A 23,352-nucleotide genomic window follows, 5' to 3' on the forward strand; every position below is an offset into this window, starting at 1 on the left:
AAATCAGAGCTAACAAGAGTTCATGGGGGAGGTAGTTGGTATTGACTATGAACTTTCCTCAGGAACAATCTTCAAGACGATCCTCAGCATGTTTCTGGAAGCTCAAAGCAGTTTTCGAAAGATGTATTGCAACTTCAGATCACAGAGAAATGAATATAGAAAGAAGAGAAGATACCGGTAAGTTCAGTATTTCTTTTCGCATAATCTCTTATCATTTTAAAAAAGATGTTTTGTTTCATTAATTGGCAGGCACCTACTAGTCTGTGTGCTTGTTTTGCTGACCAATCTTAATCTTATCTGCAGTTTGTTTGATGCATAGTACATAATTCTTATTCGTCTTTGTTGCCACAAAGAGTTTCTTTGTTTGTTTCTTATGTTAACTTCAGATGGCAACTTTTTCTAGAGGTCATAATGAAAAGATAAGGGGAAAGGTAGTAAATAAAATAATTGTAGAAATAGAAGCTATCATTAATGTGGTAAGGTAAGGTAAGAGGTTGCAATTGTAATTAGCCCGTAAACAGGGGTCTTAACAAAAACAAAGACAAAAAACCGTGCAGTACTTGAAAGAGGGGAGGAGTCTGAAATAACCCCTTTTGCAAGGGTAAGATAATTGTTATTAATTATTTTTTCAAAGCAAAATAGGGGTGTTCCGTCCAATAATTACCATAGCAATCCTTTGGAAAAGAATTTCCCTCTGTCTTATGCCGTCCGTTCAACCTTATTTGTTAGTTTATTATTTTGTCTCCCCCAAGATAGGACACCAAATGGCTGAACAACAAGGGTTAAAACAAAATACCCTTTAAAGCCCTCATGATACAAAAGTTAATAAATAATAAATCAGCTAATCTGTTAAAACACCTATAATTCGAAAACAATTGACTATTGAAAATTATTACAAAAAAACAATCACTGGAATAGATAACAATTGCAGCACATAGACTCCATTATAAAAACCGTTCTGTCCGTTTCATTTAATTGCAAGTTGCCTGTTCAATAAATAGGTCGGCGTCATGGTCTAGTTCTTAATCTTCATTGTTCTTCTCTGGGTGCTCCAAGGTAAAGATGCCTTAAAATGGCCTTGCCTATTCTGGTGATAGTTAAATTGCAGCAATTTTTCCTGTGGGAAAGACAGTTTCCAGACAAACGCTCCTAGTGCTTAAAAGGGAGAACGTACAGCCCAGTGGAAAAAGACTGCTCCATTCTAAACGTAATATTGTAAAAAGCGTTAGCTGTTTCTGAAAAAGACAGGGTGAAAAAACTGAAGGTGGTGTTGGCATGACTGGGAAAGTCATCAACCAGGAATGCAGTGTGAGGAAACAAGATTGACAAAGATCAGGGACTGAGTGATGGGGAACTTGAAACGTTCTGTGAACGGTTGTTGTTAAATGGCTATATGTGACATTACCAGTCTCTCCATTCTTCGTACTGGGATAACTTGTGCACACAGGAGAATCACTGTATATAGACTCCATTAAAAGCTTCTCACACCAACAGAGTTGTTCTGCTTGCCTTCTCCATGAAGTTAACCCCACCCCCCTTTTTTAAAAAAGATATTTATTTATAATGCAAATGTTTTCTAGCTTGCTGGCATGTCATCGTCCCGTATCTTTCATGTTTGCTCTTTCCTTCATCTACAAAGTTCCTGCACCCAGGATGCTTTTTTGTTAAACCAATATGTGTAATGAACTAGCATGTTAAAAGGGCCCAAATTGCAATCTAGTTTGAACGCAATACTTAGTAGTGAGGCAGGAACAATCAATCCCACCCCATCCACCTAACAGCCTTAAACCATGGCTAAAAAGGAGCGATCAGGAGATCAAGTGTAGAAAGTTAACAAAACAAAAGGCAAGCAAGGGTAGCTCCCAAGCAAAGCCAGGTCACACAAAGCACAGAGGGATGCAGAACATTTTATACAGTTTTTGTCCTGGTTAGAAGGAAAACATCCCCATCCCACAAAAATGGCTTTATTGGGTGAAAGATTCACACGTGTTAAGGGGCAATGTGATATTCAGGGGACACTACGTACACCTTCCCGTTGGTTGAGGAGCACTTCAGTGCCCCTGAAGAAATGGGAATCAAGCAAGGTTGAGAGATCAGTGCTTGCATCCATAGCACTAGGACACACAAGCCATGTGGAGTTCAAATTACAAAATAACGAAGGGGAAAAATCCACCTGAACTAACTGCCTGTGAATCCCAGTTTCGGAGAAAGGAGTATATAAATAAACAATCAATCAATCAAATCAAATAGGAAGAACTTCATGTCAAGAGTTGTTCGACAGGTAGGAATAAACTGTCTCGTGAGGGTGGTGACCTGCAATCTTTGAGAATCTTTTAAACAGGAGTTTTGGATCGGCAAAAATCTTTTAGGAGTCCTTGGTTGTAGTCTTTCTGCATGGCAGGAGGTTGTGACTAAGACCCACTTGTGTGCCTTCCAAATATAAGGTGTGTGATTTGAGTCTAGAAAATGTTTGCAACCTCCAGACTCTATCCGACTCAAGCTTGCATTCTTTAGTTGGATGTTTGAAGCAGTGTGCGGCTCTCAGGAAAGAGAAAGGGGGAAAAGGCCCCTTTGCTGTGCAGCTGGCCAATTACCTTCACAAAGGATGTTAACCCACTAAAATGAATACTGTAACAAAAATGAGCTCCGCAGGTCATACGCAGGAAACATCATCCTACATGTTGTGGAGGGAGAGATTCTTTCTAGCAGTTCTTTGTCTGGCTTTATTAAAAGGGATGGAAAAGTACCATTCCTGACCCCTCTCCAGCCTGGCTTGGCTGAGCACAAATAAAATTGGACTTGGTTGTTTGAAAATAATTTAGTCCCCTTGTAAAATTGGTTTTATGGATTTACTTCACAAATCAGTATCAAATTTTTTAGAATAAGCCATGCTTTTGTTATGCATTGCTCCCTTTCTGTGATAACCTCCTTCCTTTTCTAAATATGTTTAAAATTCATCTACTAAATATATATTTCTGGCAATGAAGATGTATGTCTTTCATATTGGGAGGACCAAGGATGTGAAATATGTGCTTGTTTTTTGGTCTTAAAGGAATATGAAGGATTGGAAGCTTTAAAATGAGTATTTGGATAGGTCTCAGTAATATCTTCTTTTGCATATGGGTTGTTAAGAAATCACTGTGTAAATGAAAGTAGCTTTCTTAGTGTTTTTGGCTCCTCGTGCTTCTTGGCAGATTCTTTTGCTAAAATGCTGAAGAGACTCATCTATGCAGTTATTTCCTTCTAATATAAAATGTAGTTGTGAAGTCCTTGTGGAGTAGTGGTGGTTGGTGAAATTGCAAATGGCATATGTGCATCAGAGTAGACGGTCTAATTGCTTTTCCAGATTAATTTTCTCACCTCTTGCACAGTATACCTCCATAACCTTGGCATCGATCAGTCACTTCATCGATACTGACTTCCATTCGTGCCTCGAGGGCCAATCATAGAAATTGAACTGTCTCCACTGAGCTCAGAACACTGAAAGCATCTACTGATTTGTCCACACAGTGTGGCACTGTCAGAAGGTATGGCGGAAATAAAGGAGGCTGTGTCATGGCATTAAGTTTTGTTCAAGAGTTTTATGAATCCTGATAGCTAAACAGAACAGTCCGCCTCTGAATACCAGCGGTGTGGTAGATGTTGCTTTCCTTCAAGGCCTGCTCTCTGGCTTCCCAGCATCATCTGACCAAGCCAGGATAGTGAGTCAGGTGAACTCACCTTGATCTGGTCCAGCAAGGCTCTTGTTATTCAGTCATCTTCTGTACATTATGGTATCAGCGGAGACCCTGGTGTCTGTCTCTCTCCGTCCTCCCGCTCCTTCTTTCCATATGTGCATGTTCCTTAACATACTATTGGTTCCTTGTTTCCTACAGAGAGTGTAACAAGAAGTTCCTTTATTGAATTTTTTGTTTGCCACAGGGGCCTTCCGTACCCCTTTTTCCCCAGTTTTCTATTCAAGAAACCGTATAGGAGCTCTTGGGGAACGCCTCCTTGTTTTTTCCTCATGAATCACGACCCTATTGGAGCTTGGAACCTTGTAGACTGAGTGTCTCAGGGGCATTTATGTCTGGTGGGTCTCTTAATCTGTGTGCGGCTACCACTGTTTCCATAATAATTCCAAGGGTAGCGTTTTGGCCATATAACAAAGTACGTAACATTCAAAGCCAAAAAAATAGTAAAACCTTTATGGGGACAACCAAAATGCAAAAATATATGTCGCAAGCTTTTGAAGCACCACTGGTTTCTTCATCAGGCAAAGATGAAATAAGATGAGGAAGTTGTTCTTCAGTTCTTATTAAGAATGAGTTGTCCTGGATTTCATAGAAGTACCTTTTTCTTTGCTAATGCAATTTTAAAATTTCTGGACTTTAAAATGCTGTGTTCCCAGTACCCCATGGTCAGAAGGAGAAGTTGCCTGCCTGCAGGGATGGCTCCCAGACTCAGAACCAGTGTTGCCAACAAGCCTCAGAGATATTCCCTGGAATGTTTTACTAAATCCCCGGAAAAAATTAATTAATTCCCTGGATTTGGGGAGTTCCTGGAAATTGGTAACACTGCTCAGACCACCACCACCACCACTGTCTTGACAAAATACAGGCATTTTTTTCCTCCTGTAATTTTTTAACCCTTTGTCTGATAAAGAGCCAATGGAGTTTTGAAAGCTTGAGTGTGTATTTTAACATTTGGTTGGCCCAATAAAGGCATCACATGTTTCGTGGATTTTTGGACTGTTTTGTACCCCATAATAATTGTTGTATCCCAAACCTGTAGCCTGACACTGGATTTGTAGGCATTTTCATTTTGGTAAGTGAATTCTACCATTTTTTTGTTTTCTTCTAGGAGAACCTTCACTCTGTTATAGATGCAATACAGTCACGCTTTAACTCTTCCCATTTATCGGGCCAGTTCCAGCAGATCACATACTGGCCTCTGATAGTCCACTGCCCCACAGAGCTTCCCTCACAAGCCTTCTGGAGACTTGCTTGGTCAGAGCAGGACTGTCTGCCGTATTACAGCTTTGTGCTCGCCCCACAGCCACTGTCAGGGGCCACATCAAATCCCCAGCTGCTTTGTGGCCGTACAGAACTGAGCCAAGTAATCCAGAAGTTCCTTCTGATTCTCATTCAATGAAGAGGAGAGGGCCCCAGAATGTGTAAAGTCACTGGCAGACGTAAATGAGCCAAAGGAGCGTCGGAGTAAGTAAAGAGAAACCATTTTGTGGCTCTGTGGCTCAAGAAAATGCTGAAAAGGTGTAGACTGGAGAAACACACTTCTTTGTGTGTAGATTCGGAAGGAGAAAGAGATTATTCTTTCATAGGATCGAAACACTGAAGGAATTGAGAAGCTTCTGGCAGAATCAGAAAGTAGAACTTCAGGAGAAACTTTAACACCAGCTCCTTCGTCTCCTCCTCCACAGAAACTGGCGCAGCTCATTGAAACAAATGAAAGACATGGATGCTTCTGTAGGTTCTGGACCATCAAGGGAAGTTATACAGGGATTCAGAGGATGTGGTCATGGGATGAAGACACTCAACGGGCAAAATGTTCAAGAAGACAATACACGTGGCCAAAACCTTAGTTCCTTCTGGTCGCTTAAATGGGAAGGTTTTCGTGCTGTGGATATTGGCAGCCAGAAGCAAGTTTTACCAGAAAAGTTGAAAGCCGACAATGTGAAGCAGTTGCTGAAAAGACAAGGGAGTGAAGCCCATCACAACGCTCTGAGCCAAAGGTTTCAATAGTGTATTGGTAAATAAAAGTCGGCCTGTTTCTGGAAATAGTGCGTCAAAGAGCAACTTGAGTAACCCCAGAGATCTCAAAGAATTTCAGGCTACTCTAGTGTAAAGCCCTCCAACACTCTGGAAAACGTTCAACAAGTTTTGGAGAAAACCAAAGGAGTAGCAATAAGAGATAGTAAGTAGTCAACCAACAGCAGCGTGGACCTCACTGGGTATAGAAAGTGAAAACCCTTCTGCGATATGAACCTCCTGTTCTGCACTCAACACGGTGTTAGATGAGCAGGCATGTGTGAAAATGCTCAGAACAAGGCTCAGTGGAGCCAGTTTAGCTGGCAGTAAAGGGGCCCCCAGTGCCAGTCAGAGCAACCACAGCAGCAGTCTGGACTCCCTGGCGGCCCGTGTCAAAACTCTTCTGGAAGATGAACGCCCCCGTGATGCACGCCATTCAGATACTACAGAGTGCGTGAAGAAGAAGAAGCAAAAGCCCATGGTAGGCAACTGCCCATCCCAGGAGCTCTCTAAAATCTCTCTAGGTTTATAAGTGTCATAGTTCAGCATACCATCTCCTGACTGAATTGAGGGTAAAACCTTAAGCTGGAGCCTCTGGGAACTGTGGCTGCTGCCACATGCAAAGTCAGTTGCAGTTTGATAACTGCTTTAACTGTCAGGTGGATTCATCCTAGGAATCCTGAATTTGCTGTGGCACCATAAGCACTCTGACAGAGAAAACTGACTATCTCACCAAACTACAAATCCCAGAGGTCTCTAGTATTGAGCCATAGCAGTTAAAGCAGCCATCGGACTGCATTAGTTTTTGCAATGTAGATGCAGCCTTTGGCTTCCACTTTGCAGTTGGAACACTGCCATGCAATATCCTGGACCTAGTAGTGGCCAGGAACCCTAGTTCTCCAGGGTACCGGACACCCACATGCAGATTAAGGCTCCCTGGGAAACTGCTGTGGCAGAATATAGATGCCAGTGAATGCACAGACGTTCCAGCAAAAACACTCTCTCCTCTTGTTGCTGTTACCTTTACATAGGTTTTAGGGGAGAAAAATAGGATGGGCCTAAGGGACTCTGGGAAGTGTAGAGGGAATTTCAGAATACGTCAAGAAAAGCAAATTAAAAAGAAATGCAAAACAGGTCTGCTTAATTCCATCCTTCTCCCTTGTATTGGAAAGCTAACAATAACGGGGGAAGAAAATTGTAGAAAAACAGGCCCGTTCATTTGCCTGGAAGGGCTTGCACATCCAGTGACTTCATTGCATGTGGACTGGCAGGCTGTATACGTAGAGACAGCCATCTAGCTTGCAGTCAAGGCAAAATGAATAGCTGTTTTGTGTTCAGTTTCTCTTGGGACAAGAACCAGTTTTGGCTCCATAGTGGAACAATCAATAATTGTTTGATTTCTTGGGCTACTGCAGTATCTCTGCAAAGGCTGGTTTTGCCAGTTACCAGTTTGGGGCAACTTGTCTGCTAACAGGAGGTTGTCATGGTCTAGGTTTACAAAATTGATAAGCAGTGTAGTAAATTGTAAGCAAATCTTTTGAAAGTGGTTCCAGGTTGTCAGGGTTTAGGAGTAGGGGGACAGAGGAAGTGGGGTGAGGGAGGAATTACTAAAAAATAAAAAGATTGACATATTTGCTATACTGAGAAGTTAACACTCTGGAAAGGTAAACAACGTTTTGTCAGATTCTCTGTCATTTTGTCATAGGCTCAGTGAACAGGTCATGCACCAGAGCAATTCTAGTCTAACATACGTTAGTAACGTTAATATCACAGTTTCTGTTACTTATTTCACTGTACTTTGTTGTCCTTTCTGCAGTCCATCTATGAAGTATCACGATCTGACTAGTATGGGATGGGAAAAAATGACTGAATTTGCATTACAGTAGAGAAATTGCCAACATTTAATTTTCTGAACCAGTATGTAAGAGATCAGGTAATACCTTTGAGAATAACGAGAAAAAGAAGTTGGTGAGATAGGCTTTCATAGCTTGGTCTGACCTTCATCAGATTGCATCGAGTGAAGTGCTCAGGCAATCTAATGAATCAGACTTAGAGTCTACAAAAACTTACAACACTACCCAACTAGTCTCAAAGAGGCTACAAGATCACTTTGCATACAGATCCATACTAACAGAGCTATGTCTTTGATTTCTCAATCAACTGTGCAAGCAAGCATGCTGTCCTTCAATATTTGCACGTAATTCAGTTCTGTGGTACGTTTCTCCAAACAAAAATGTGTAGATTCGTGAAAAATAAGGTGATAAAAAGAAAAGATGAAGGTTTTCATAATTGAAGATTGTGTCTTTATTTAGGTAAAACCATTTGTAACAAAACTGTCTGTATTAGGCAAAAATGCATACATCAAATTTGCATATATGTTTTTGTTCAGCACTGTTTTATAGGAAAATACTTTGTAATGCATAAATAGGAAAGAATGAATTGTCTGTAAAACGAGGAACGAGTGAAAAACCAAAACTGACAGATTCATCCATCCATATTCTCCAAAAGCCTCATTGAAACTGAAAGCAGGCAGCTCAACCTGCAGACTCTGTGCCTGACTAATGAGAGGATCGGACGGATGATAGAACAAATAAAGAGAGAGCAGTATTGAATGCCAGGACATCTGGGAATTCGTAAGGTAAGCCCAAGGACACGAGCAGCAGATTCAGGAGACTTTGGTGACAATGTCTTGAAACTGACATTAAAGAAAAGAGTCTGCAGGTGATTTCTTGCTACCAGCGTGTTCCATAATGATATTTTAAGGAAATTTTCACATTGGTTGGAACACTGGGAAATTATGATGAATTGCATAATTGAATTATGTGGAATTCCCTGAAGGCGCTTTCCTCCGCATGTGATTCCTTCTGCTGAGCATTCGGGAGGCTATAGCTGCTTTCTGTTGTCCTGTGTTGCAAGTGGTATCTAAAGGGGGGGGACCTTTATTGCAGGTGTCCCTAGAACAAAACAGAAGTGGGGAAAGGGTGAGCTGTGAGCCCCAACCTTGCAATCCTAGAAGCCAACACAATCAGTCCTCCAAACACCCACCTGCAATTAAAAAACTAGGGCACAATTTTTTCAGTAATTCACTCCCCCCGCCAGAGAAAACAGACTAGAGAAAGGCTTCCCAAACACACAAACAATAGGCAAACCCTTGCTCTCTGAACTATCCCCAATAAATTCCTTTGTTCCAATGGAGCCTTTGTCAAATTGAATGGCAGAAGGTAATGCAGCATCACCTCCTGGGTTGCCATTTTGAGAATAACAGAAGCAAAACGGTGTAATGGGTGCACTGGGGAGGATGGGTTCTGGGAGAATCTGGGGACTGATCCTTCAGTCTTGCACAGAAATGATGTGTACATCATTCCTGGTTTTACTTTTTGACCACTCTTGACTTTTGAGTGGGAGAGAGGGTTTTCAGGAGGAGGGAATAAACTAGCCAAGTCACCGTGTTTTTCAGATTACTTTTTGTGCTTCCTTAAAAAAAGGGTTTGAAAGCTTTGGCTGTGACTTTTTTTTTAAGGAAGCAAAATGAGTACTGCTTTTGTCCTGAGTTCCTAGGCTGTAGTCCTGTGGCTGTAGCCAATCCAGGGTAGTGATCTAATATCTCAGAAGTTACTATCCTAACTCCAGGAACCAAGAAAGTGGGTTAGAGGAAAGTCGGGTGTGTCACCCTTTCCCACTTCTGCTTGCAAAAGGGAAGATGGCATATAGCCTTGTTGAGGCGAAAAAGTAATGTGAGAAGTGGCCTAGTTTCATGGTGATAAAGGGGAAAGATGTGGTGATGAATCCCTCTTTTATGCATTCAAGTGTTGTTGCTCCATGCTCTGATAACACACAGATATAAATGCCTGTTTGATTTTCTATGTGTTTGTCTTGTCGTTTTCAGCAATGATAACAGGGACTCTGCTGCGGGGTGCTAACATGTGGGTGAGGTGACTGGCGTGTGGCCTATCCAGCATGGTTTGAGTAATGCTACTGGATACTTTCCTCAGTTTTAATTCTCTTTATTGCAAGCATGTTCCACTGCAGGAAGCTGAAGCTTCTGGTGCTATTTCTCTGCATGCATCTAAAGGAGAACCTTCTTGTTGACTTTGACTGACTGTTACTTGACTGAAGAGAATCTTCTTGTTTGTTTGATTGTCTGTTTGCTGTGCGATCTTTGCTGTGTAAAGATATATTTGAATTTAGCCCGCTTTATGAAACAGGCTGGGCTCCCCTCACCCACATCATGTAAATTGTATTTACTGGATCAAGCAGAGGCTATCCTTTATGTTTTCTGCACGGTTACCAAGAAAGGAATATTAGCAGCCTCTCTGTTACCTCTCTGTGTGTTCATATATGGCTTGATGTGAACTGCACAAAGGTGAAGACCTTTTTTTAAATGGACCGTCCACATCCTTATTGTGCCACAAAATGTACTTGCTTCGCTTTAGCTGGGAATTTTCTGTTTACGATTAGCAGAAGGCCCTGTGATGTAGAAGCTCACTGTGCTATAGTACCCATGCATTAGTTAGAAGAGCATTTCAGTTAAGCTGGGGTGATATTGGTATACTTGAACACATCTTCAGATTAGCTTATAGAAATTACCCATTTGTAATTACACATCTCTGCTTTGTTTTTGACTTTGTCAGTTTTGTAAACACATGTAGATTTCAGAGCAGGCCAAATGAAAACATTTTCCCCCTTGGCTACATGAGAGTGCTAGAATATTCATCTCTCCAACTTGGATTACTGTATTTTCTGGCGTATAAGACGCTTTTTAACCCAGGAAAGTCAGGGGTTGTCTTATACGCCGGGTGGTCGTCTATAGGGCGGGTGCTGAAAACCTCTTAGCTGGACTGGCGAATCTGGGCGTCACCGCATATGGTGGAGGAGCTCAAAAACGGCCACGGTCACATCCCCACCATATGCTTGACCTTATGAAAGCAGCTACCGCTCTGATAGTCCTGGAGACAGGGAGGGCGTGGCAGGTAGGGAGAGCTGACCAGTCCAAGCAGCTTTGTATACAACAAGGTTTCCTGCTAATACCTGCCATGCATAAGCATTTGAATTAAAATTACCATATGTGAATCAAATCTTGATGTTTTTTAAATTTTATTTGGTGTGTGTTGGAAGAGGGGTCTTATAACGGCGAGTAAATCCCAAACTCTATATTTTAACTGGAAAAGTGTGGGGGGTCGTCTTATACGCCAAAAATACGGTACCTGTGACTTACCACACAGTTCTTGATTTCTTATATTTTGCCAGCACTTGCTTATTGGGTTTGTCCCTAAAAATATTAGGGCATGACCAGTCCGGAAATCATTTTTCATATTTTCATATTTGTACTTTCAAAACACTCTCATTATTTTGTGAGCAAAAATACAGCTGGAACGATCCCAAATTTTTTGGTGGAAATACTTTTCTGGAAATATTTACTGGTAAATTCTGCCCCCCCCCCCGCCCGCCCCCCCCCCGCCACTCCAGACACATCAGTAAAGGAAATAGTTTTTGGTGGTAAAGGGGAAGGAAGCTTATATATTATTTTTTATGGAGTAATATGTGTGTATATGGTTTCAGTTTCTACTAGATTTTTACCGTTCACTGACATTTAATAAACAGTCAAATCAGACTTCATCCTATCTTGCACATGACAGCAGATTTCATCTTCAGTGAATGCTATTCACTGGAATTGTAAAGTCCAAAGGAGTTGGGGGAATGGGATCAGTCTTATGACTTTCTTCTCTGGGGAAACCTTACCAACTCCCCTTTCTCCCATTTTTAGGGTGGTCTCTGAAGCTCTTTTGTCCCATAAGGTGTTCTAACTATTTTTCTGCTAACTTGGTGTTGTTGTGTTATGTTTTAAAATGTTAACATTGTGCTTTTACTATGAACTTCCCAGCATTCTTTGAAAAACCTATGCCAGAAATAAATAGATAGATAGATAGGAGTCCTACCATTAAAAATAACTACGCAGTTTAACTTACTAGAAGTAGTGGAGGAAATGTGTGAAAATACTGATAGCATCACAACTTAAAACATAAATAATTTTCTTTAATATAGGTTGTCAGGCTTTATTCCTAGTATCTTTCAATTGTTTTCTCTGGAAACGGAGAGCTAAATCCATTTGTTAGTCCAACAGAATTGGATCCTTTAAAGCAATGGGATTTTGTATACAGTTTGGCTCTCTCTATCCACAGATTCTCCATTCACAGATTCAATCACTGTGTCTTGATATATATGTGTGTGGTGTATAAAATCCAAAAAGCAAACCTTGATTTTGCCAGTTTATACAAGGGACACCATTTTACTAGGCCATTGTATATACAGTAATTGGATTGTGAGATCCATCAATTTTGGTATCGTTGGGGTGTGTGTCCTGAAGCCAAACCCCAGGACTTATCATTCAGCAGTTAATTTCTTCAGTGTACTTAGCTGGGAGTAGCAACTAGTTTAGCCCTGAATTTTGTATGAAATAGTTTGAAGCCTGTTTCCCGGGAGATGGGTCTACTTTGTGGGAGGGTTCTACATCCTGCTTGCTCCCTTGAACTCCCATGTCCCTTCAGTCCTGCCCCTCTCTACTTTTTTCCTGGCTAGAAAAATAGTGCCTTGTTGGCAGGTCTGTATTAAAGGAGCAGCAGGGAGCTGAAGTAAACATAATATTTTGCAAATTTGGGTGCCTTTTGGCCCACCTCCAGTTTTGGTTTGGGTGCTTTGTTCTGTGGTGGTTCTTGGACCTCTGGTGCTTACCCATACCTATCTACTTGTTTCTCCTCCATCCTTAAAGGCTGAGGTTTTATTGGAGATGGTTTGGGAAACTTTTTAGAGTGTAAAAGTCTCTGGTGTGCCATTATGGTATGGCACTTTCTGGGACTCATTATCTCAGTACCACATGCCACAATTTCAGCATGACAACAACCAATTAAAGATATTCCATTTATTGCTTATTTTACTGAGCAGAGCTCTCGAGCGCGGCAGGAGAGCTGTATTAATGAATTATGCATGTTGTAAATTTCTGTCTCTTGGATTCTCTAACAGGGTCAGCTGTGGAGAACTGGAAAAATTTCTAGCCCTGACCTATCAAAGCTCAACCCAGAACTCTCAAAACCTTCAAGTGGCAATGAGCTACAAAAGGCCATTCATACACAGAATTTCGAACCAGCTGAGGTACCAAAGGTAGTTCAGGCTAGACCAGTGTGTAGAACTGACTGTGCCCTCAAAGTGAGCCAGAGACAAAGTCCATAAACAGAATACAATTCCCTGCCTGTAACCAGCTCAGAAACATAAGATAATTTCTTGGACTCCAAACAAAATGTCAGGTTCCCCTGGGTAGTGCCAAAGACATAAATCTGATGGAGTTGGCTGGTGCCTCCAGAGCATGTAGGAGACAAAGTGAAAGCATCAACCAAGTTGACAGTCAGCAACTCTTCACTGAACCTGCCAAGCAAATTACTTTACTATCACATTTTGCACCCGCAAGAGGTTATATCTCCTGCTCCTGCCCTGGCTTTCATAAAACCACTCCTGGTAATTTAGTACCTTTGGAAGGCAACCTTTTAACAAGAACCGTTGAAACCTAGTAAGCCACAGCAAGAAAATTTAAAACCCTGTGCTTTGGGAGACACAGCACTGTTCGTATACTGGATAGGAGTGTTGGGTTTCCTCAGGCAGAGGCTCTGATCAAGACGTGTCCTTATTTGGCGTCAAAGAAGAAACTCATCTAGAAAGAACATTGCATTAGTAAGAAAATCCCAAGCCGGTTGTATTGAGCAAAAGTCAACTTTACAGAGGACTACAAGGAAGCTCAACCTTCTCAAATACTTACTGAGTTGAGAAGATCTGACACACCTTTAGATGAGTGTGTGATAACAATTTTATCCCAAAAGGCAACATGGCTGATTTGTCCTTTTCCATAAATGTGTCTCAGCAGAAGACAGATGATGCTTGTCCCCAAGATAAGTCTGCAGATGGCAACGGAAGCTTCCCCACACCCCTGAGCCTAAAGGCAAGGAGATCATGTTGGTAAAGAGAGTAGTAACTACTTTTGATTCACTTTAGGTAGGGCTGGAGACATAGATGTAAGAAGCAGCAGTCTATTACCACCTTCTCCAGAAACAAAGCCACAGTCCTAGCAGGATCTCCTCGTCACCAACCAGGAAAGCACTGTCTGGTGTCCACATTACTTTATCTCCAAAGTGTATTGATTGGATCTTCCTGGCCAGTTGGACACTGGAACTGAAATGAGACAAGTTGGGTGAATTTAGAATGCTTCAGCTTTAAATGCTTCAGCTATTTCATCAGAAGCAACCCCCAGTTAAAACCCAGTGAACCTTCCCCAAAGACTCAGGAGTTTCATATTTCCAACACCACTAAGCATCAGAGTCTCAGTTTAAGCATCCTGAGTTCCATTGTAGCAGAACAAGCCCCACACGACTCAGGAACTGTTGGAAAGCAGGCAGAATTTTCCAGTTCCAAGCAGTGGCAGAAATCTGGGAACTGGTGGCAGAGTCTGGAAAAGCTCAAAGACCACTGCTGCTTCTCAAACAGAAAGGATTTCATCAGATGCTATCACTCAGATAACAACAGAAAGCCCGAAAAGACCATTTATTCAGCAGAGATATTTGTCAGCACTGACAACAATGAGACGGATGCTCCAAGACCTCTTCCTCAGAAGAGACATGAAATCCTAAGCACCACAACTGCTGATTTCAACCAGAGCTCAATTTTCAGCAGACAGGCTGGTGAGAAATTGAATTTGTTTTTTGGTTTGAAAACTCATACTAATGGGCAGGGGAGGACATCTGTGATGACAACCTGAAAAATTCATGCTTGGCTTAAATAACATTGTAATAGGTGATGCCTGTACGTTCAGACTTGTGGGTGAGGGGAGTTTCTTTTTGAGTGGGGAAGAGCACAGCATGGCCATTTCAATTTTTATATGGACAAGTAGCTATTTGATGTAGTTTTCAAAGAAGTACAGGAGTAAATATTCTTTCTGATTTACTACACGATTGTTCAACATTCTGCTTGCATTTGCAAAATCTTCCTGAGCATCATGCTACCAAGTCCCCTGCTGCTTTAATATTTGTTCCTAGGGGAAACTGAAAAAAGCAGCTATCTAAGTCCATTATCATGCAGTGATCTGAATATAGGGGTTTTTGGGTCCAAGACAGCTAGCTGATTGAACTGGTTTTTTGAATTTCTGGATGTTTATAATGCCACACTTTCCAAAACTGAGATTCACCACTTTGAGTTGGGGCATGGAGCAGATAATACTATGATAGCATGTCCCCCTCCTCAAATTATTTTCACCCTCTCCCTCCCACCCCCTCAAATTCTTTAGCTTTGAGCACTTTTGAGTCCATACCTCTTTGTTGGTGCTGGCTTTGCATTATAGACACCATAGTCAGCAGCAGCAACAGCAGAAAGGTATGGCTATACATTGATGTAAAATATAACAGTGACATTACACACAGTTTTGTGACAGGCTTTGTAAAATGAGCAAAGTAGAGAAAATTCAGAATGTTGTTAGATTCCTCTCACTGGAGAAGAGCAGCTTCAGCAGCCCTGAGTTTTTCTCTTCACTAAACTCAGGAGGTTTGTTCATTTTGGTAAACCATCGAGCAGTCTCCTATGTATAATATAAAATCTTCCTAATTTCTTTTGGCTTCTAGATATACACCAGTAACACTGAATACCACTCCTTTCCTGCCAGACGCATTTGGCATGTTGTAGAGGTGGGAAAACTATAGCCTCTTGGTATAGTGAAATACTCTTTCCTTCATACATCATACTTGGTCAGAAACTAGGATGATGGGGGTTTGGAGTTCAACAACATCTGCATTGCAGTCCTGTATTTAGGAAAAGGAGTTGCACAGCACCCATCTCTTCCATGGCTTCATAGCCAGCCCTAAAAAGACATAAGTTTGTTTTTTGTGGCTCTTTAATATTAGTTAAGTCTTTACTTTGAAATGAAAGATTAAATGCAGGCAAATACCAGAACAGTCCTAGGGTAAAAGGTGAACTCTACCCCAGTATATTGAAAGTTCTTGAGTTAGCCTTACATTTTTCCATTACACATGGATATATTAAATCAAGGAAGCCATAGCTGCCCAGAGTCTGCAAGACTTGATCAGTGCTGTTGATGACAGTGTGACTTGAAGATCACTCATCACCATACACTGATAATAAAATAATAATAATAAAGTTTATTTTTAGCCCGCCTCTCCCAGCAGACCTGAAATCGACTTGACAGCAGTTTGTAGACATAGAATTGAAGAGACTTCAAGGGACATCCAGCCCAGCCCCCTGCCATCCCCTGTGACAGTTGACCATCCAGACTCTATTTAAAGACTCCAAAGAAGGAGACTCCACCACTCCCAAAGGAGTGTGTTCCACTGTTGAACAGCCTTGCTGTCAGGAGGTCCCTCCTAATGTTGAGGGGGAATCTCTTTTCCTGTAGCTGCATCCATGCTCCCATGTTCTATTCTGAGGAGCAGCAGAAAACAAGCTTGCTCCGTTCTCAGTGTGACACCTCTTCAGATATTTAAACAGGGCTATCATATCATTTCTTAACGTCTCTTCTCGCAGCTAAACATACCCAGCTCCTAAGTCTCTCTCTCATAAGGCATGGTTTCCAGACCCTACACCATTACAGTCACCCCTGTGGACATCCCGCAGCTTCTCAACTTCCTTTTTGAATTGTGATGTGAGAACTTGGAGCATGTCCAGAGGAGGGCGAACAAAATGGTGAAGGTTCTGGAACAACAGCAGTGTTTTTTAACCTTTTAGTTTTCCTCTGTCTTCAAGCAGAAGGCATTCAAAAGACCATCTGATGGCCCATGTGGACATCACGTCTCTTCAATACAGGAAGACAGTTTTCACCATTTTTGTACCTCCTCATACAGTCTTATTCAGTTCAGGAAATCAGCTTTTTAGAATGTGTTGTTATTTACTGTCAAGCAAACTTTGAGTTGCAGTGATCCTATGAAGGGGAGACCTTCAGGAGCCCCAGTCACAAACTTCCTGTCCAAGTCAGCAAGAGGATCCCAGAAATTTTGTTGTTCATTTCTAGTTTTTTCATAGCCCTTGAACAGCAGGTAGATGTATTTGAACCTATTCATGGAGTGCTTGTAACAGGGAAGTGCAGATGCTGTACAAGATGTCAAAATCCAAAAGAGTCCTCTAACCTTGCTGTGCTCTAGTTCTCAGAAATGCAGAGAAGCAGAGCAGTGCTATACTTATAGAAAATGAGAGGTCTTAGACTCTCCTGCTTCTGAAGTCTGTTGGTCTTGCTGTGGACTGTATTTTGTTACATACACTGATCTCAAGACAGTGATGGGCATGCTTTGTTTTCCAACATGTCACATTCCTTGCAATTTATTTAGTGTGGAGTGGCATATAGTGATGCATTTTGCCTTGTTTTTGCCATTTTCTATAAGGGACACCATTTTACAACCCTATTGTATATCACTGCTCCCTCGGGTTACGAAATTAATTCGTTCCGCGGCCGCTTTCGTAACCCGAAAAGCCTTCGTAAGCCGAATTGCCATAGGCGCTAATGGGGAAAAGCCGCGTTTCGTGCGAAAAAGCGCCGAAAGCACCAAAAATTTTTTTCGTAACCCGAAAAACATTCGTAACCCGGAACAATTATTCCATGGGATTTTTTCGTATCCCGGAAATTTCGTAACCTGGGTATTTCGTATCCCGAGGTACCACTGTAATGGGATTTGAGCATCATGATTTTGATATCCACAGGGGTTCCTGGAACCAAAGTCCAGTGGATACTGAGGGCCCACTGTACTGTGCTTATCTTACCAATGAGGACCATCTCATATAGCATCTTTTTTCTTCGGCTCTCATGCTCTTGTCCAATATAGACCTGTCATGGGACAGACAAACCCCCAGACCATTCCAGTTAGCCCTTCAACCCATCCTTAATGGGGTGGGAGGGTGGGTCACTTCCAATGCCACTTCCCAGACCCTTCTCTGAGGAAGTGTGAGGTACTGCCTTGCCTGTTCTCTCTCTTTAAAAAAAGCCAAACCCCTGTCTTCTATTAAGCAAAACAGAGAGCACTTCTGCGTCCACTGGAAGGCCAGAGGAATCATAGGTAAGGAAATTGTCTGTTTTGGTGTTAGGGAAGAACTGGTTGCCCAAATATCTAGGAGCAACATACATTGGTACTATAGGCACAAACACAGTAGCGCTTGCGGTAGACTGAGAGTACCAGACTGATAGAATGTATGAAACTCATTCAGTGTCTGAGTGAGCAGGGTCTGAAAGATAGTTTCTATTTCTGTGAGTAAGCAAACAGGGGTCTTAATGGCTGTGGAAATAATAGGCCTTCTATATGACCACAGTACAAAACTGTGTTCATAAATCTTATACCGCATCTGTTGCTAAAATTGCTGCTTTTGTCTCACTCACTTTGCTTTGCTGGCTTGCAGATCCACCACTTTTGCTGCCTTATAAACCACCAGGGAGCTCGGAGGTGTACTATGTCCCCTGTTCGAAGGAAACTCTTGGACTTTCCGGATGAGGTCAGAGACTACTGTGGAGAGCTCCCACCAGTACTTCACCTTCTGACCTTGATCACAAGTGTGTCTTGGTTCTCATACCCTGGATTTTATTCTCATAGCACTTCCCAAGCTAAAGAGCTGATGCTTCATAAAATAAAAGAACACTCGCAGGTGGGTGTGTGGGGGTGTGTGTGTGTGTGTGTGTGTGGCACTTAAATTGATTGAACAAAGCTGAGATTATCTAGACTTTACACTATTTTAGAGCAGCAATAAACTTCTTTGCCTCTGTGGCTTATTCATATTGGATACCTTTCAGACAGATACTGTATTGCTGTGAGATTTGGGAGTTGCTATCCAACACATCTGGTGGATGCCAGGTATGGGAGGGTTGTGATAGGGAACAGTGCCTATTAAAAGAGAAGAGACTAAATTGTATTAGATAGTTGGGATATATAGTCGGTTAATTGAGAAGAAATGTTAGTTGAAAACATTGTTGTATGTAACCAGGTGATGTTAAACAAATAAACCCAGTTCCATTGTGCGCTTTTGAATCATTGTCCTGCAAGACCAGCCTTGGAACAGTTGTCAGGTATTATATATCATATTCTTCTCTGCTCTTTTCCTCCACGTATTTCAAAACAATATGCATTGTCTCCCCAGCATTATATTCACAACAATTTTTTGAGGCAGGTTAAGCAAAAGAAGAAAAAGAAAAACTGGCTCAGGGTCACTTAATTGCCCTTGATAACTGTAAGAGTTTGAATCCAGGTCTCCTGGTCCTCATCCTACTAATGCTACACTGTCTTTCTGACACGTCTAACTTTTATTGAGACAACTTGGTATTGCTCTGTGCTTTAATATTTTCTGGCAGAGAAAGAAATAATTGGCCTCTTACTCTTCCTTTCTACTAAAACCACCAGAGTTTCAGTCCAGCTGTATCCAGAGCACCAGAAGATGGCTGGGAGTGTGTACTGTCTAACCGGAGGATGGGCAATCTACTACCTTGCACTTAAATCACAGTTTTTTGGCATGGTTTCAAAACCTTCCTGCAATTAATTGTTCCAAGGCAAGAGACTAGGGCATAAAGAAAAGTTGGTGGCTTTATCCACTGGTGGCTCCGCCCCACAATCGTGTAGTTTAAGAGAATATCATGAAAGCAAGAACTTTCATTTAGCTCTTGTGTGAATTAATATATTGTCTAATAAACACACGGAACGACAGAATTTTAGCTTTAGGGGGATGGTTTGCGATCCTGAAAAATGAAGAGCGATAGCCGGTGTACACAAGTAAATGTGACTATATCTCATTGGTTTGTTTAGCAAGCACTGCCAGTATTCATGACACTTTCCTAAATTCAAAGGCAGTCTCAATCCAGGGAGTTTGTAATTTAAATGTTGATGGTGGAAACAAGAAAGGAAGAGCAGTAATTAAAAATGAAAAACTGCATTTGTATAAGTTACCAAACTTGGACTTGGTTATAGTGCAACATGGAAACATGGTACAGTTGGCCCTCTGTATCTAGGGATTCTGCATCTTACGGATCAACCACCATGCTTGAAAATTTTCAAACAAACAAAAAGTCCCAAAAAGCAAGCCCTGATTTTTTCCAATTTTATATAAAGGACTTGAGCACCCACACATTTTGGCATCCATGGTGGGTCCTGAAACCAAACCCCACTATGTTAATCCAAGGCCAAAAGATGGAATGTGTATAGCATCATGTAGTTTGAAATTAGTTCTCAGTATACAAAACAGCAGGAGAGGAAGCATAGGAACTTGAAGAGACAGGAGACTTGCACTGCTGAAAGTGGAGGAGGTAGATGAGTAAAGGTTACAGGCAGAGATGTAATTGGGATGTACAAACAGACAGGCCATTGGCAGGACCATAGAGAGCTTTAAAGCTGAGGAACCAGTATTGTTTTGGGTACAGAGGAGGGAGAACCGGAGTGTAGTGGAGGCTCCTTCCTTGGAGGTCTTTAAGCAGAGGCTGGATGGCCATCTGTCAGGGATGCTTTGATTTGGATTTCCTGCATGGCAGAATGGGGTTGGACTGGATGGCCCTTGTGGTCTCTTCCAACTCTACGATTCTATGATGTCTATCATGTTAGCTCTCAGTCTTCTCATCTCCATGCTAAACCCAACCAGCTCCCCAAGCTGTTCCTCACAGAGGACAGTTTTCAGGTCTTTGATCATTTTGGTCTCCCTCCTCTGTACCCAAAACAATACTGGTATCCTCAGCTTTAAAGCTCTCTATGGTCCTGCCCAATGGCCTGTCTGTCTGTACATCCCAATTACATCTCTGCCTGTAACCTTTACTCATCTACCTCCTCCACTTTCAGCAGTGCAAAAGTCTCCTGTCTCTTCAAGTTCCTATGCTTCCTCTCATGCTGTTTTGTATACTGAGAACTACTTTTCAAACTACATGATGCTACTACACATTCCATCTTTTGGCCTTTGGATTAACATAGTGGGGTTTGGTTCCAGGACCCACCATGGATGCCAAAATGTGTGGGTGCTCAAGTCCCTTTATATAAAATTGGAAAATCAGGGCTTGCTTTTTGGGACTTTTTGTTTGTTTGAAAATTTTCAAGCCATGGATGGTTGAATCCATAAGATGCAGAATCCATAGATACAGAGGGCCAACTGTACCATAGTTTCCATGTTGCACTATAAGCAAGTCGAAGTGTGGTAAGTGAAACAAATGCAGTTTTTCATTATTCTTACTGCTCTTCCTTTCTTGTTTCCCACATCAACATTTAAATTACAAATTCCCTGGGATTGAGACTGCCTTTTGAATTTAGGAAAGTGTCATGAATACTGGCAGTGCTTGCTAAACAAACCAATGAGATATAGTCACATTTCACTTGTGTACACTGGCTATCGCTCTTCATTTTTCAGGATCGCAAACCATCCCCCTAAAGCTAAAATTCTGTTGTTCCGTGTGTTTATTAGACAAATATATTAAATTCACACAAGAGCTAAATGAAAGTTCTTGCTTTCATAATATTCTCTTAAACTAACAGATTGTGGGGCAGAAGCCACCAGTGGATAAAGCCACCAACTTTTCTTTATGACCTAGTCTCTTGCCTTGGAACAATTAATTGCAGGAAGCTTTTGAAGCCAAGTCAAAAACTGTGAGTTTAGGTGCAAGGTAGTAGATTGCCCATCCTCAGGTTAGACAGTACACATTCCCAGCCATCTTCTGGTGCTCTGGATACAGCTGGACTGAAAGCTGCTGGGTTTTAGTAGAAAGGAAGAGTAAGAGGCCAATTATTTCTTTCTCTGACACGTCTAACTTTTATTGAGACAACTTGGTATTGCTGAGCTAGCAATACCAAGTTGTCTCAATAAAAGTTAGACGTGTCAGAAAGACAGTGTAGCATTAGTAGGATGAGGACCAGAGAGACCTGGATTCAAACTCTACTCAGTTATCAAGGGCAATTAAGTGACCCTGAGCCAGTTTTTCTTTTTCTTCTTTTGCTTAACCTGCCTCAAAAAATTGTTGTGAAAATATAATGCTGGGGAGAACAATGCATATTGTCTTGAAATATGTGGAGGAAAAGCAGAAGAATATGATTATAATAAATACCTGACAACTGTTCCAAGGCTGGTCTTGCAGGCACAATGATTCAAAAGCGCACAATGGAACTGGGTTTATATTTTGTATTAACATCACCTGGTTACATACAACAATAGTTTTCAACTAACATTTCTTCTCCATTAACAGACTATATATACCAACTATCTAACACAATTTAGTCTCTTTCTCTTTTAATAGGCATATGTTCCCTATCACAACCCTCCCATACCTGGCATCCACCAGATGTGTTGGATAGCAACTCCCAGAATCCCCCAGCTAATATCTAGTCTGAAAAGGTATCCGATATGAATAAGCCACAGAGGCAAAGAAGAAGTTTATTGCTGCCCTATAACTAGTGTAAAGTCTAGATAATCTCAGCTTTGTTCAATCAATTTAAGTGCCACACACACATAAAAAAAACCCTGTGAGTGTTCTTTTATTTTATGCAGCATCAGCTCTTTAGCTTGGGAAGTGCCATGAGAATAAAATCCAGGGTAATGAGCAACCAAGACACACTTGTGATCAAGGTCAGAAGGTGAAGTACCTGAGTGGGAGCTCTCCACAGTAGTCTCTGACCTCATCCGAGAAAGTCCAAGAGTTTCCTTCGAACAGGGGACATAGTACACCTCCGAGCTCCCTGGTGGTTTATAAGGCAGCAAAAGTGGTGGATCTGCAAGCCAGCAAAGCAAAGTGAGTGAGACAAAAGCAGCAATTTTAGCAACAGATGTGGTATAAAGATTTATGAACACAGTTTTGTACTGCTGGTCATATAGAAGGCATCTTATTTCCACAGCCATTAAGACCCCTGTTGCTTACTCACAGAAATAGAAACTATCTTTCAGTTAGGAGACCATGCTCACTCAGACACTCTGAATGAGTTTCATACATTCTATCAGTCTGGTACTCTCAGCTCTACCGCAAGCGCATACTGTGTTTGTGCCTATAGTACCAATGTATGTTGCTCCTAGAGTATATTTGGGCGACCAGTTCTTCCCTAACACACAAAACAGACAATTTCCTTACCTATGAATTCCTCTGGCCTTCCAGTGGACAGCAGAAGTGCTCTCTGTTTTGCTTAATAGAAGCTGGTTTGGCTTTTTTAAAAGAGAGAGACAGGCCAGGCAGTACCTCACACTTCCTCAGAGAAGGGTCTGGGAAGTGGCATTGGAAGTGACCCACCCTCCACAGCCCATTAAGGATGGATTGAAGGGCTAACTGGAAGGGTCTGGGGGTTTGTCTGTCCCATGACAGGTCTATACTGGACAAGAGCATGAGAGCAGAAGAAAAAAGATGCTATATGAGATGGTCCTCATTGGTAAGATAAGCACAGTACAGTGGGCTCTCAATATCCACTGGACTTTGGTTCCAGGAACCCCTGTGGATATCAAAATCATGAATGCTCAAATCCCATTATATACAATAGGGTTGTAAAATGGTGTCCCTTATAGAAAATGGCAAAAACAAGGCAAAATGCATCACCAATAATGCCACTCCACACTAAATAAATTGCAGGAATGTGACATGTTG

General features: G+C 41.6%; 1 protein-coding gene across 6 annotated transcripts in view; it reads right to left on the reverse strand.

The window, feature by feature from the left end:
- ALMS1 (ALMS1 centrosome and basal body associated protein) overlaps positions 1-23,352 on the reverse strand; it is a 111,015-nt gene that overhangs the window by 39,869 nt on the left and 47,794 nt on the right. For all 6 annotated transcript variants that reach the window (XM_042469045.1, XM_042469042.1, XM_042469046.1 and 3 more), the window contains exon 10: positions 22,370-22,495. In XM_042469045.1, the coding sequence (XP_042324979.1) occupies positions 22,370-22,495 (126 nt within the window). The remainder of the gene's footprint in view (positions 1-22,369; positions 22,496-23,352) is intronic.

Source organism: Sceloporus undulatus, chromosome 5, assembly GCF_019175285.1.
Source record: "Sceloporus undulatus isolate JIND9_A2432 ecotype Alabama chromosome 5, SceUnd_v1.1, whole genome shotgun sequence".
Lineage (NCBI taxonomy): Eukaryota > Metazoa > Chordata > Lepidosauria > Squamata > Phrynosomatidae > Sceloporus > Sceloporus undulatus.